Source organism: Bombus flavifrons, chromosome 6, assembly GCF_040668555.2.
Source record: "Bombus flavifrons isolate JBK064 chromosome 6, iyBomFlav1_principal, whole genome shotgun sequence".
NCBI classification, from domain to species: Eukaryota; Metazoa; Arthropoda; class Insecta; order Hymenoptera; family Apidae; genus Bombus; species Bombus flavifrons.
The window spans coordinates 8,126,069-8,139,055 of record NC_138447.1 but is presented as its reverse complement, the minus strand read 5'-3'; the positions used below and the strand labels follow the sequence as shown (position 1 = coordinate 8,139,055).

General features: G+C 28.8%; 2 protein-coding genes across 4 annotated transcripts; one reads left to right on the top strand and one right to left on the bottom strand.

Moving 5' to 3' along the window:
* Positions 1-70: 70 nt before the first annotated feature.
* On the bottom strand, positions 71-8,342 carry POSH (SH3 domain containing ring finger posh). 3 transcript variants are annotated; one of them, XM_069115875.1, is made up of 15 exons: positions 8,234-8,251; positions 7,251-8,121; positions 7,061-7,175; positions 6,882-6,980; positions 6,627-6,763; positions 6,381-6,504; positions 5,914-6,237; positions 5,538-5,827; positions 5,143-5,468; positions 4,877-5,079; positions 4,637-4,779; positions 4,019-4,186; positions 3,422-3,535; positions 3,054-3,351; positions 71-184 (listed from the first exon to the last, which is right to left on the bottom strand). In XM_069115875.1, the coding sequence occupies exons 2-14, from the start codon at positions 7,706-7,708 to the stop codon at positions 3,168-3,170; spliced, it is 2,685 nt and encodes an 894-aa protein (XP_068971976.1). In that variant the 5' UTR covers positions 7,709-8,121; positions 8,234-8,251; the 3' UTR covers positions 71-184; positions 3,054-3,167. The 3 variants fall into 3 exon arrangements, with proteins under 3 accessions (XP_068971976.1, XP_068971977.1, XP_068971978.1); XM_069115876.1 differs by lacking the exon at positions 4,019-4,186 and having other exon boundaries at positions 8,234-8,248; XM_069115877.1 differs by lacking the exon at positions 71-184 and having other exon boundaries at positions 3,328-3,351; positions 4,019-4,100; positions 8,234-8,342.
* A 944-nt stretch (positions 8,343-9,286) lies between these two features.
* On the top strand, positions 9,287-12,498 carry vib (phosphatidylinositol transfer protein vib). The gene is made up of 6 exons (XM_069115515.1): positions 9,287-9,488; positions 9,883-9,913; positions 10,476-10,739; positions 10,818-10,895; positions 10,967-11,347; positions 11,424-12,498. Exons 1-6 carry the CDS (start codon positions 9,472-9,474, stop codon positions 11,466-11,468), a joined length of 816 nt encoding a protein of 271 aa, XP_068971616.1. The 5' UTR covers positions 9,287-9,471; the 3' UTR covers positions 11,469-12,498.
* The last annotated feature ends 489 nt before the right edge of the window (positions 12,499-12,987 follow it).

The window sequence follows — 12,987 nt, the reverse complement described above, 5'->3', positions numbered from 1 at the left end:
TTAACATAAAAAATTCATATAATTCAAATTTATTTCATATTCTATACTTCATAATTCATAATAATGTGAACTTTATGTAATTTATTGCCATTGGGATATTAATAAATTATCTTGAACTGTTATTGTTAACTTTGGACATAATAAGCGGTAAAAAAACTTTATCTATTTTTTTTACAAATTTAATCTGTAAAAAACAATTTTTTCTATTTTAATAATATTTTTTAATAATCAAACATGAATATATATTAAAATAGTATAATGACATTATTATTAGTGTTTTAAGTGTGATTTGTATTTCTTATCATATTTTAGTGATATTAATATAATTAAATTATCATATGAAATATAACAATAAAATTTGTAAGTATTGAAAAGTAGTAAAATACAATGCTACCATAGGGAAGAAATCACTCATAAATACATTTTTCAGTAGCATATAGTGCTTTTTTATTATACTTTTTATATTTAACTTAAATGTTACTTAAATGTTAATTCTATGATACGGAGCATAATATGAAGATAAATTTGATATAATATAATTTTATTTTAAAATAAAAATGACTAAATACTAGGCAATTAGTAAACAACAATCAAATATAGTTATTATATTGAAAGGAAGACAAAAATATTATATCAAATTTAACAATTATTGAGAAACACTTGATTACTATATGTATAAATTACTTAAACTTGGATGCAAGATATGAATTTTAAATAACATTCTACTGCTCTCAATTTTAGTTTATAAAATAATCATATGACATGAAAACTGAGTTTAATTTTTTTTTTGAGTCATATTTTATTTACAATTCTAAACTGTATTCATATTACTGTACTTATTTCAGAATGTAATTCAAATTACGTTTTAAATTAAAAATGAATAAAGTTCAACAAATCATATCATTTGTAAATTTCAATATTTTCATTACCACATACATCAATGTATATTATTACTGTTTGCATTACTATTTGAAATTTATCTGCCATAATGAAGTAATATTTGTTTTATAAGATATTATCGCTACTAATAAGTTACTTAATTTCATGTTATATAAAACACCTACATATAAATACATTTTATATGGTATATACTACTAAATACGAAGATATATTTTTTATAACATCAGAGGAAGAGAGAAGGTAATTTATATATTAGAAAAACAAACACATATGAAATTTTTATAGTCAGTATCTTTTCCATAAGTCTAAAACTATGTTTCTAAAATTTAGTAGATTTAAATTTTATATTCTTAGTGATTTTTGAATCACTAAATCAAATATTTTCGTTATTTCTTCCTCTGTTACCCTATTCATATATTGTATGTGCGTCTGTTATGTGCTATGCACTTATACATATATGTAGTCAGTAGAAACGATATAACGAGGTCATATATTAAAATATTAAAAGGTGACACAGGTTCATGTAGTAGCATTTTATATAATCAGCAAGAATCATTCGTGAATTGCATTGTATAAAAGGTAATAAATTATGTATTTTTAGAATCTGCTTCTCAAACTGCATAATATATATTTTGTTAAATATATCACAAAGAAAAACGTAATTCTGAGTTTATATCGTATGATTTTTAATTCAGCTCGAACTTCTTATCTCCATATACGTGACTCAAATTGTTATTTTAGCATTCGAAACATGCATAAACATAATTTAACGCCTGACTGATTTTATGACCTTGATGTTGTTTCCACTGAATACACGAGTACAATAATAAAGATTTATAAAACACTTTTTTATAATGTTTTTGACACAGATACATAAATTAAATAAATTATAACATATATAGAAAAATAACACGCAATCAGACTTATTCTATGAATGATAAACATTGTTTTGAAATGAATATAATTAAAAATGATAAAATAACGTTAATAAAAAAATGTTTTCAGCAGATGTTTATACATAATTCATATTAGCATAGCATCTAGTGGAAAATAACAAATTTAACCAAATATTGATTATTATTCAGCCTTGGGAAGCTCATTAATTCACCTTAATAATTTCTTACTGTGCTTGAATGTTTAAATACTTGTAAATAAGAAAAACATACACATTCAGTTGAACAATACAGATATAAAATTGATGTTACTACAAGTATTAATGTTATAGTTCACCTTTTTTGTTAAAATCTATTTAACTAAATGTCTACAATTATGCGGAAATATAGGCCAGTCTGATATAGCCAACCATATATTTAACAAAACCAACATCGTAAAATTTGAAATCATTACGCAATCTCACATATGTATATTTTTACATAAAAAAAGATATATTAATATACAATATAAGACACACTTCATAGTGAAATGTTTTACATTTTTCTATATGATACGAATTACTATAGTTTTCTAAGAAAAATGTCTATGAAAGGAAACGTTTGTCAAAGTTGATCATACTGATATAAAAAATGATATAATTTTTTATGTTCATACAACTTCAATAACACCATAGAATATATCATATAAATTTTTTAAATGCAACAATTCAAAGAAATTAAACAAAATCTTAACAGTAATCCCGTTATTTTTTTTCCAAACTGGCATTTAAGCAACAATTGCTTGTATAAAATTGCAAAAAAAGTATGCGATAATATATTTAATAATAATTTAAGCTTCATGAAAATTCAAATTATCTTATATTAAAATATTACTATACGTGAACAAAAACTTAAAATGTAAATAAAATAATTTCATAGACTTCTTCCTGTACTATGAATTATGAAACTGATCTCGTATTAGTAAAAAGAGACAGTAATAATACATTTTTCTGTAATTATGTTTGTTCAAATGGCAGTATTGTTGTAATATAATCTCTTACTTCCTTAATTGCTTTAATAATTTCTGTTGAATATAATATCAACGGCAGTATCCATTTTGGACAATTTCACTACATTTCATTCATTGCATAATTAAAAAAATTCTTTATGTTATAATCATAATAAAACCATATAAACATACTACATGTACCATACAAGTATATGTTTACTGTACTATTTAGTACATTACGATTAACTTCACAATTTAAATCCTACACTTACCTTTATTAATGATTATACCTTTAATAAACCTGAAAATTGATGTGCAATATGTCACCATCAGCTCTTGTAGTATTATATACAAGTTTCTAATACGAAATGGTTTTGCGCTGTATCTCAGAAAGCTTCGACAAAACTTGCCGGGAAAAGGCCTGTACGACCAGTTCTTTGCTGAGTGCCTTTGTACCAGCCATCATCGCGTTTTTTGTGTACATAAATAATATCCCCTACTCGAAGTTCAAGTTCAAACTCGCTATTAGGTGGATATGGCACAATACAACGAAATCTGTATACTCGCTCGCTGAAAGAAAAAAATATTAATAATTAAATAAAAAATAAAAATGCAAAATGATTTAAATGATAATTTTTACCGTTCGCGTGTGAGTTGTTGCTTCGTTTGTTTTCCCATACCAGCATCTAATGAGTTACTTTTACGGTGATGATTTCCCATCGGTGTACATGCCATTCCACCCGATTCGTTAGATCTGTGAATATTAATGATAAAAATAAAAGTAGAATTGTAATAGTTTCAAGAAATTCGTTAACTTTATGTAATGATTATGCATTAAATGCACACATACTCAATCAACAAGCAAATGTTTGATAAAATCCATAATTTGAAAGAACAATAACAACTACGAAAACGCAACTGAAAAATAGGAATGAAATATATTTTAATGCCATCAACATAATCAAGCATTTGTAACACATATTTTCTAATTTTTGCAATATTTATCATCATACTTACCTATATGTACATATAGCATTATTATACATCTAATTGCAAATGTTAATTCAGTTAAACATATGCATCACACAATTATTACGTACATATTTTATTATAAAAGACTAAATACAATTTCCGTTTTCTATATGAGCTGGACAAATATATCAAAATAAATACATTTTACTGTAGATGTTAATTTTCAGTCACTTTATTTGTCAGACATATAATTTCAATAACTAACCTCTGGAGGATCGAGACCGGTAAAGATGGTCTCTCCTTGTATTTTAGTCTTTGTGAAGATGTGACATGTCCTTGGACAGAGCCTGGACACAAACGATGATGGTTGTTTGAAGCATTTAATTCCTGTGTAGCTCCCACCTGTAGCAACTGACTTGGGCAAGATCCTGATCTAATTTTAAATATATCCGCCCAACCCCCCCGTGTAGAATTAGACAAATAATTCAACACGTGCAGCTCATATTGTGTTAAAAAATATGGTAAACAGTAAAAAAAACAATCTAAGAATTTTAACTATTTTGCACAATGTACAATTAATTTACTATTTTTTTCCTATATATGTATAAACATTGCAATTATACAGTGAATTCAACAATTATACAACACATAACAAAAATACATATACATAATTACATACATTTTACATTGTACACAAAAACATAAACAATTTTGGATAGCAATGCATGCAAACTGTTAAAAAAATATGTTCATTACGCTACGAACATGCAAATCATTATTTTATGCAAAAATTATTTTATTTTCCTTAAATTTGTATATTCAAATACGCTATCATACTTATATAAAGCATGGCTTGCTGTTACTGCAATAAAAAAAAACTTACCGAACATGTACTGGATTGATGGAATTGCCATCCTCAAAAACAGGATTATCCATGGAATATGTAGTAGGTGGTGGTGATTTTGATTTTTTAATATTTGTTAACCGGCGCATTAATGAAACACATTTATCCTTCTTTTCCTTCTGCTGTAGTTCGAAAGTATATATGTATGTTTCATTTATATGTCTATGTTTGTATAATAAGAAAACAAATATCATATATTATGGAAAGATAAGCTTATACCTTTTCAGTGTTTTTAGGTGCAGAAACAGATGCGGTAGAAGAAGGTGAAGCTACTGCATGAAGAACACTATTTGGGCTTTTGTTCACTTCATTCATTATGGAAGAAGTGGCACCAGTAACAACAGTTCCACTGTTGCTAACACCAGTAACTGTAGTTGTAGTCATTAATGACTGTGGTAAAGTTACCTGTTTTCCAGGAGATGCTAAAACAAGAAGCAATCTCATGTATATTCTAATATAATGCTTTCTATAAAATCATTACGTACAAATATTCGATGACATAACAGCACTGTGGCTACGTCCGAGAGGATTTGCTGAATTTTGTTCCTTATATCGAGGCGGACTGTTTTCTTGACTTTGTGTTTGGCTTTGCCCATGCCAAGACGATGATACCATAAAAGATGGACTAATAGCACGTGGTGGCAATTCTGGTGGTAACAATGTACGTGCATTATAAGGTTGAGGAGTAGCTCCTTTATTCTTGGTATAAGTAGTAGTTATCCGTGACTCGGTATTATTTTGACTCGTTGAAGATGGAAAGTTTTGATGCTGTCCTGTATTTGGTGAACCTCGACACAAGCCACGTTGACACCTACGAAAATAGAATTATTTAAAATCAAGAAATTATGTTGTGTATTCCTATTGTAAGTATTTCATATACTTAGCAAGCGTAACATAATTTCCAGGAAAGACTCCACACTTTTGTGTACGATTAGAAGTTCCTTTAAACCATCCATCTTGACATCGTTCTGTTACCATATAAACGCCACCTTTTCGTAATTCAAGTTCATCCGCTTTCTGAGGTTTATATGGATACAGAGCTATGTATGCAGCTGGTAAATGAGTATTTCCGGTTGTGACAGACGAACTCTGTGAGGACTGTGCAAGAGCAAGATCACTACTACCGCTTCGCCTATGACGAAGATTATGATCTGCAATGCTGGTACTTGTCTGAGAAATGAAAATAAAAATTTACTGTTATAAACATAAAGTTTGTAAAATTTTTAATCATGTTGCTGTTAAATAAACTTTTTTACCTGTAGTGAAGAAAATGAATCATTACTGCAATTGTTAGTACCGCTGCCAATGGCATTGTCTACTGCAGGACTAAGTATTTCAGCACTGTGTCTGTGATGTGGATGAGCTTGATGGCCAGTGTTAACAGCAGTGAAACTGTGACGCTTAACATTATGTCTATTTCCAACTGCAGGAGGAGATGTTGCTGGGCTACTGGGACTACTTGGAGCAGTACTAGAGCTACTAGATGTAGTTGAACTATTAGGGGTGTTTGGAGTAGTAGTTGAAGAACTACCTCCTGATGATACATTTGAAATGGAGTCAGAAACTGGTAAAACTGTATTCTGTTGATAAAATGTAAGAAATTGGTAAGCTTTGTTAAAGATATTTTTGGCATTTTGAAATGTTAAAAAATTAATATAAATTAATTGTATGTAATGGTATGTAATAATATAATAATAAATTAAATTAATTTTACTTATAATACCTGTACAAGTTGAGGTCGAGGTTGACTTGTTTGTAAATTACGCGAATGATCAGTCGGTATTAAGAGTGTAGTTTCTTCATTAGTGGGAGTAGGAGGTGCCACTCTTGATGGACCTGGTTGTGCACTATTTAAAGAAAACATTATCATATTCAATCAATCACGCATAATATCAATATCACTATTTAATTATTGATTCTAATTTCTATACTTAAACTTTATTTTTAAGGACAAAATCATAAAAATTACTTCGTTGATAGTTTCATTAAAGCTCTTGCCACACTATTTAGTTCTACAAAAGCCAATGGAAAGATGCCAATTCTATCCAAAAGTTTTCCTTCTGCCCAATTTTCATCAACTCTTCTAATAACACTAATAATTTCACCCTGTAAAGTCATTTAAAAATATTATTTATATTATTTTTACAATACTTGTTACAAAACAAGAATACAAAATTTAATATTAAATTATTATTGAATATTAAATATATAGATATTCACATACCTTATTAAATGTAAGACAGCCATCTTCATCATCATTAGTCATTCTAAAATCATACAAAGCTTTGCACTGAGGAACATCTGGTGTCAATGGTGTGATTACCTATATAAATAAAACATTACATTAAATACTAAATACTTTTTATATCTTTATATTAAACTGTAAAATATATTTTAATATACCTGAACATAAGATAAAGGAAAAACTCCATGACTACTAGCACTCTCTCCAAAACACCAATTATTATCAATTTTCTTACGAAGGATAACAATGTCACCTTTTTTAAACGACAAATCTCTAAAATATGAAACAATTAATAAAATACTGTTTGAATAAATACTAACTTGATTTTCAAGGAGATTATAAACTTACCCTGGAACTTTGGACACATAATCATAGATTGCTCGGCCATATGTTAGATTGTGTAATTGAACTTGTTTTGCCGTTGCATTACCATGCCGAACTGGTTCATTTGTGAATGCAACAGGAGTAGGACTAGTAGTTACAATAGGAGTCGAAGTAACTTGGTGACCACCAAACAGTCTTTGAGATCCTGCGTTGCTTTTAGTTATAGATTTCGTAGATTTAGGAGCTGCATTTCGCATTCCTTCTAAAATACGCATTAGCAATACATTAGGAGGCAGGTCATCCACTTTAGCATCAACCAAAATGCGACATTCAGGGCAGCGTAATTCGCGGTGAGTGCTAACTATCTCTTCTAAACATTTCTTGCAAAAGGTATGTTGACAGGGAAGTACTTTGCTCGATGTATCTAATCGCTCGAGACATACCGAGCATTCTAACAAATCATTCAGCATACATTCGTCCATTCTGATTTGAATCTTGAAACGCTTACTTTCGGTCTTTCTTTTTCTTCAATTTGTTTGCTTATATGTCCGCTTTTTCGAAACGTAGCTTCTCCAGCTTTTCTAATCTTCCCACGCGTTTCGTCTTCTCTGCACCCACAAGCCACCATACATTTGACGTACTTATCTTCTATATAACATGTAACAACGAAACTCGATTGATAATTATAATAGTCCACCAATGAGCACACCTCGCGAAAAAATATGCGTACATGTTACTCAATCCCTCTTCTAACTTTCAAACGACTGTACCATCTTTTCATTTACCCTAAACCAAATATTCTTAGGCGCGTCAGTATACGCGCTGTCATCCAAGTACATTTCGTCACACACACCAAACCATATCGATCAATCGGACTCGTCGATTACAGTCGATTCTAAAATGAGCCAACGAATGTTACATGATATGTAACATCTATGCACAATATACATTTTATAACCAAATATGTCATTATGAAACAACATTTAATACAAATATATAAAACTTACTTTTGATGCGAAATTTGCATGTACGCGCAATCTAATATTATTTTGAAAACTGAATATATAGAATAACCTTTTAATTTGTTATACAGTTATAAATACTTGCATAGAGAAATTTTGAAACTTATGTGTCATAGATTCGATTATTGCATAACCTATATCGTATAGATTTATAAATATCTTCTTAATGAAAAATTAAGTTGTAACTTCCAAAGTTAATGATTATATCTTTTAACAATTTCTGTAAAAATGTCCCTTAATATCCAGATAAAAATCAACCAATCAAAAAAGCTCTTTTATTTTTAGACGTATATAAGAAAAAATTATCTACTTATAAAATCTTAATATATTAATCATATAGAAATATCTTTTTATATTTAGAAATATATTTTTTATTTTTAACAATTTATTCAGCAAACAATATTTATAATGGTTGTACAACTTGTTCATTGCTACGAATTATGCTGTTAAAAATTATAATATATTGTGTTTTGTAATACATGCGATATTAAAATTCACGATACGTTACCTTATTCCAATATCTATTATTATGTCATTATGTAATTAATCCTACTGCATAACTTAATTATTATATTAGAAGCTATAAACTGTAAATTATAATCCTTATTGAAATTGAATGTTTATTCGATTTAAATATAATGTCCCATTTATATATCCTGTATTCCTTTATTTTCAATTTTCATAAAAGTCATGGTGAATTTTGTAGCTTTTCAATTTCAAATTTCATTCATATATACATACATATATACGTTCATAATGTATTTAAATATATTCTAAATTGAATCAAACAGGAACTGTAAATTAAATATATGATTCACTAGCGATAGGTAATAAATTAATAAATGATATATCTAGTAATTGTTTCCATATTTTTATTTGCATATTTCTATACAAAATCCCCAGATAAAATTATTGTAAACTGATAGATGATAAATGCGCATGCGAACTAAGGTGCATGTAAGCATGACGTCATTTGCAAAGTGTCTGTGAGATAAGAGTGGGGAAATTCAATGCACTCGTGTGCGCAAGTATGTGTGCTCTTTAGTGGCTGTAGCAGTGTGTCTGGTCGGTGATACAAGTGTGTGGCAGTCGGTTGAGAAGTCGACGCCGTTGTATGCGTATGACTGCGGGTTGAGAGATAACACGAGTGAATTTGCTGAAGCAAGGGTGGTTCTGTGTGGTCGCACTGAAATTACTGAAGCCCATGTGCTCTGCTTGTTAAAATGCTCATCAAAGAATTGTAAGTTTTTTCGAGATTTTTCGCTGTTAATTTAACACATCGCGCGATAAGGAAGTAGTCGTCGAACATTTAAAAGCAATTCTTGGAGATATGGTTACTAATCTTTAACGGCGGGTGGGATTGGAGGGGTAAAGAGGGATGTACTTTCATCCCTTGCCATCCATACGGACAAAATTTTAATATGTGATGAAAATATCATTTTAACTGATGAGTAACGTTTCAAAAGATATTCATTCGTCATACGTTATTATCTATCGTTTGGTTTTCGATACTTAATGTATAGTACTTAATATCATACTTAAGTGTACTCAAGGTCGTTGCTCATAAATATATAGTCATCTTTTTACTTATTATTTAATTGAACACAAATATAATTTATTTCTCTTTGTTTCAGCCGTGTCACTTTACCTCTTAATGTGAAAGAGGTATGTATTTAATGAATAGCAAGGTCTTATTATAATGACCCATTTTGAAATGTGTTATTACTATGGAAAAAGAAACAATTTAAATTAGCTTTTACATCATTACTATATCATTAGGAAAAATTCAAATCATTTAATTAATACTTATTTACAAGCACGTAACTATTTTGAATGTTGTTTTGAATCTTTATTCCAGTGTATACGACAAATGTTACCAGATCATGCTGATTTCATTGTTATATTTATTGTTACTTAATTTTGTGATGTAACAAATCTTTTCTTCTGCCCAATTACCTTAGCCTAGTCTTGAATTATCTGGTAACATATGTTTATTAAGCTTGTTTTACTTTTATACTTTATAAGGGAAAAGAATTATTTAAAGTTAGTATAATTTAATAATACTTTATTTAATAAATAAATTATAGATGTTACAGTTTTCTTGTAAGACAAGTTATACTTTTAGGTAATTAGGTGTTATTTTTTATTTTATACATTTTCGTTATTAAAATACATTTTTTACTGTCTTTATGATATCTATTATAAAATGTGATTTACTTTATGGCAGTATCAAGTGGCTCAGCTGTATTCTGTAGCAGAAGCTAGCAAAAATAATACTGGAGGAGGAGAGGGTATACAAGTACTAAAAAATGAGCCATTCACAAATTATCCTTTGCTTGGTGGCAAATATTCTTCAGGTCAATATACATACAAGATTTATCATTTAGCTAGTAAAGTGCCTGCTTTTATTCGCATTATGCTGCCAAAGAATTCCTTAGAAATTCATGAGGAAGCTTGGAATGCTTATCCTTATTGCAAAACGGTCATTACCGTAAGTACAATTTGTTCATAAAAATATTCCTAATGATTTTCTGATGTGTATTTTTATCTATTATTATCTTTTGTACAGAATCCTGGATATATGAAAGAACACTTTGTAATTATGATCGAATCATTTCACATTGATGATGTTGGAAATCAACATAATGTGTGTATAAAAATTAAAAAAATACTTCATTTTGTTTTTTATGTATTATATTATTATTTTTTAATTAATAGGTTCATGAATTACCTCCTGATAAATTAAAGATAAGAGAAGTGATACATATAGATATTGCAAATGATCCAATTGCAAGTACTGATTACAAAGAGGATGAGGACCCAACCAAATTTAAATCTGTGAAAACAGGTCGGGGTCCTCTTATAGGTAAAGATTGGAAGAATAATGTTCAACCTGTAATGACATGCTATAAGTTAGTCACTTGTGAATTTAAATGGTTTGGTCTACAAAGTCGTGTTGAAAACTTTATACAAAAAGCAGAAAGGCGTCTTTTTACTAACTTCCATAGGCAAGTCTTTTGTTGGATAGATCGTTGGTATGGTTTAACTATGGAAGATATTAGAGCAATTGAGGAAAGCACAAAAGAAGAATTAGATAGAGTAAGTAACTTTTTCACTTTAAATTACTGCAATTTATACCTCACACTTAATTGCAAACAATCTTTAAATTTTTCAGCAAAGAGATCAAGGAGAAGTAAGGGGTATGCGAGCTGATGATTGAGGCTTTGATAGCTTCTATTACGAATGGTTAAATCAATTTCCTTATATGTCTCAGATACATATGCATACCTATAGAAATACACTCACATATGTTTTGTCATAGGCGATCCTGCAGGATCGGGACAATTTCCAGAATTTAAGTGTCTAGATTCTGTGTCTACTACAATTACTTATGATTTTAATTTATTTACATTTACAAGCGTTTTAGATAAATGTATCTACAGTCAAAGATTATAATATAGCCAATAATAAGAGAGAGAGAGCTGATACACAGATCAGTTCAACTTATATGATGTATAAAATATTCAAGAAAAGAGTACAGTTCGATAAAAATCAATATAGGTGGAAAAAAATGTAATTGTTATTTAACACCATAGTAGTTCGATATTAAAATTTATAAATAAGTCGTTCGGAATGCTTGCTGCATAACACAAATAAGAACGTTTGACACAAAAATTGTGAGTCCAATGACAGTTCGCGATTTGTGTTTTAGATTCATTATGTTATGGTTTGAAGTCAAGAGAAACATCACTATATTTATATAACCATTGTTTTAATAAGTTTACACAACATGGCCTGAGGTTTTTCAAGCTCAATTATATAGTATGTAATAATCAGAAAAATTAAACAAAACTATTTTAGCAGTTCTATGAATGACAATTGATTTTGTGATAATTTACTAACATTCAATATTACAATTAGGAATAGATAAAATGACAAATGATTAGTAAATTATAATAATTGTGCTTTGCTTACATTTCTTGCTTCTAATTAAGGAATTAAAAGAAAATCTATGCATCAAAATTAGGACCAACTTGATAAACTTTAATTAAATCAATTTTAATTATTGTACTAACATATTATTTGTGAAAAATATGAAAATAATTATATAAAATAACTGAATTAATATACAGATATACATATATATGAAAGAAGAAAAAACTATGTCAATGTGAAAGTCGGCAAACACTGAAAGAGTGCACTATTGTATATAAAAAGAGGCATACAATGAAATTCTGATTGAAATGTTACATACACTTATATATTTCTTTGCATTCCAATAGATCTCTGTACAACAAATGGAATTTAAATGTCATATCCAACATATTTGCTTATGCAAAAGCAAAGAAAGAATTTGGTAAGAATATAGTTGGAAAACCGTAATTGTCGTTTGCACAAATTATATGTATATTGTTATCTGTTATACTGGGATCTATAGTGTAGTATTTAAGATAGCTTTAGAAATGCAATTTAGACAAAATATTCATTAAAGTTTTGAGGTCTTAATACAGGGAGTATCAGAGTTCATGCTGCTCAGTTGTGAATTTAGTCTTTAAGTATGATGTGCGATCTTATCGAATTACAATATTAGTAGAGATTTTAAAATAAAATCTCATTATGAGCAGTGTCTACCATCTCTATGCATTAATCTTACTTTAATAGATGATCTATTAGCCATTACCCCATAACGAGCAGGGTAGAAATCGCGAATAGAAATTCCTACGATGTTACTAAGAAAC

Bases quoted from the DNA above. Each gene is read 5' to 3' on its own strand.
- vib (XM_069115515.1), top strand. The intron at 9,914-10,475 runs GTATGTATTTAA...ACTTTATGGCAG, and splicing joins TACCTCTTAATGTGAAAGAG to TATCAAGTGGCTCAGCTGTA. The intron at 10,896-10,966 runs GTGTGTATAAAA...TTTAATTAATAG, and splicing joins ATGTTGGAAATCAACATAAT to GTTCATGAATTACCTCCTGA.
- POSH (XM_069115875.1), bottom strand. From the start codon at position 7,708: ATGGACGAATGTATGCTGAATGATTTGTTAGAATGCTCGGTATGTCTC. The intron at 5,080-5,142 runs GTACGTAATGAT...TTCTTGTTTTAG, and splicing joins TGTTATGTCATCGAATATTT to CATCTCCTGGAAAACAGGTA. The intron at 4,780-4,876 runs GTATAAGCTTAT...TTCGAACTACAG, and splicing joins CACCTAAAAACACTGAAAAG to CAGAAGGAAAAGAAGGATAA.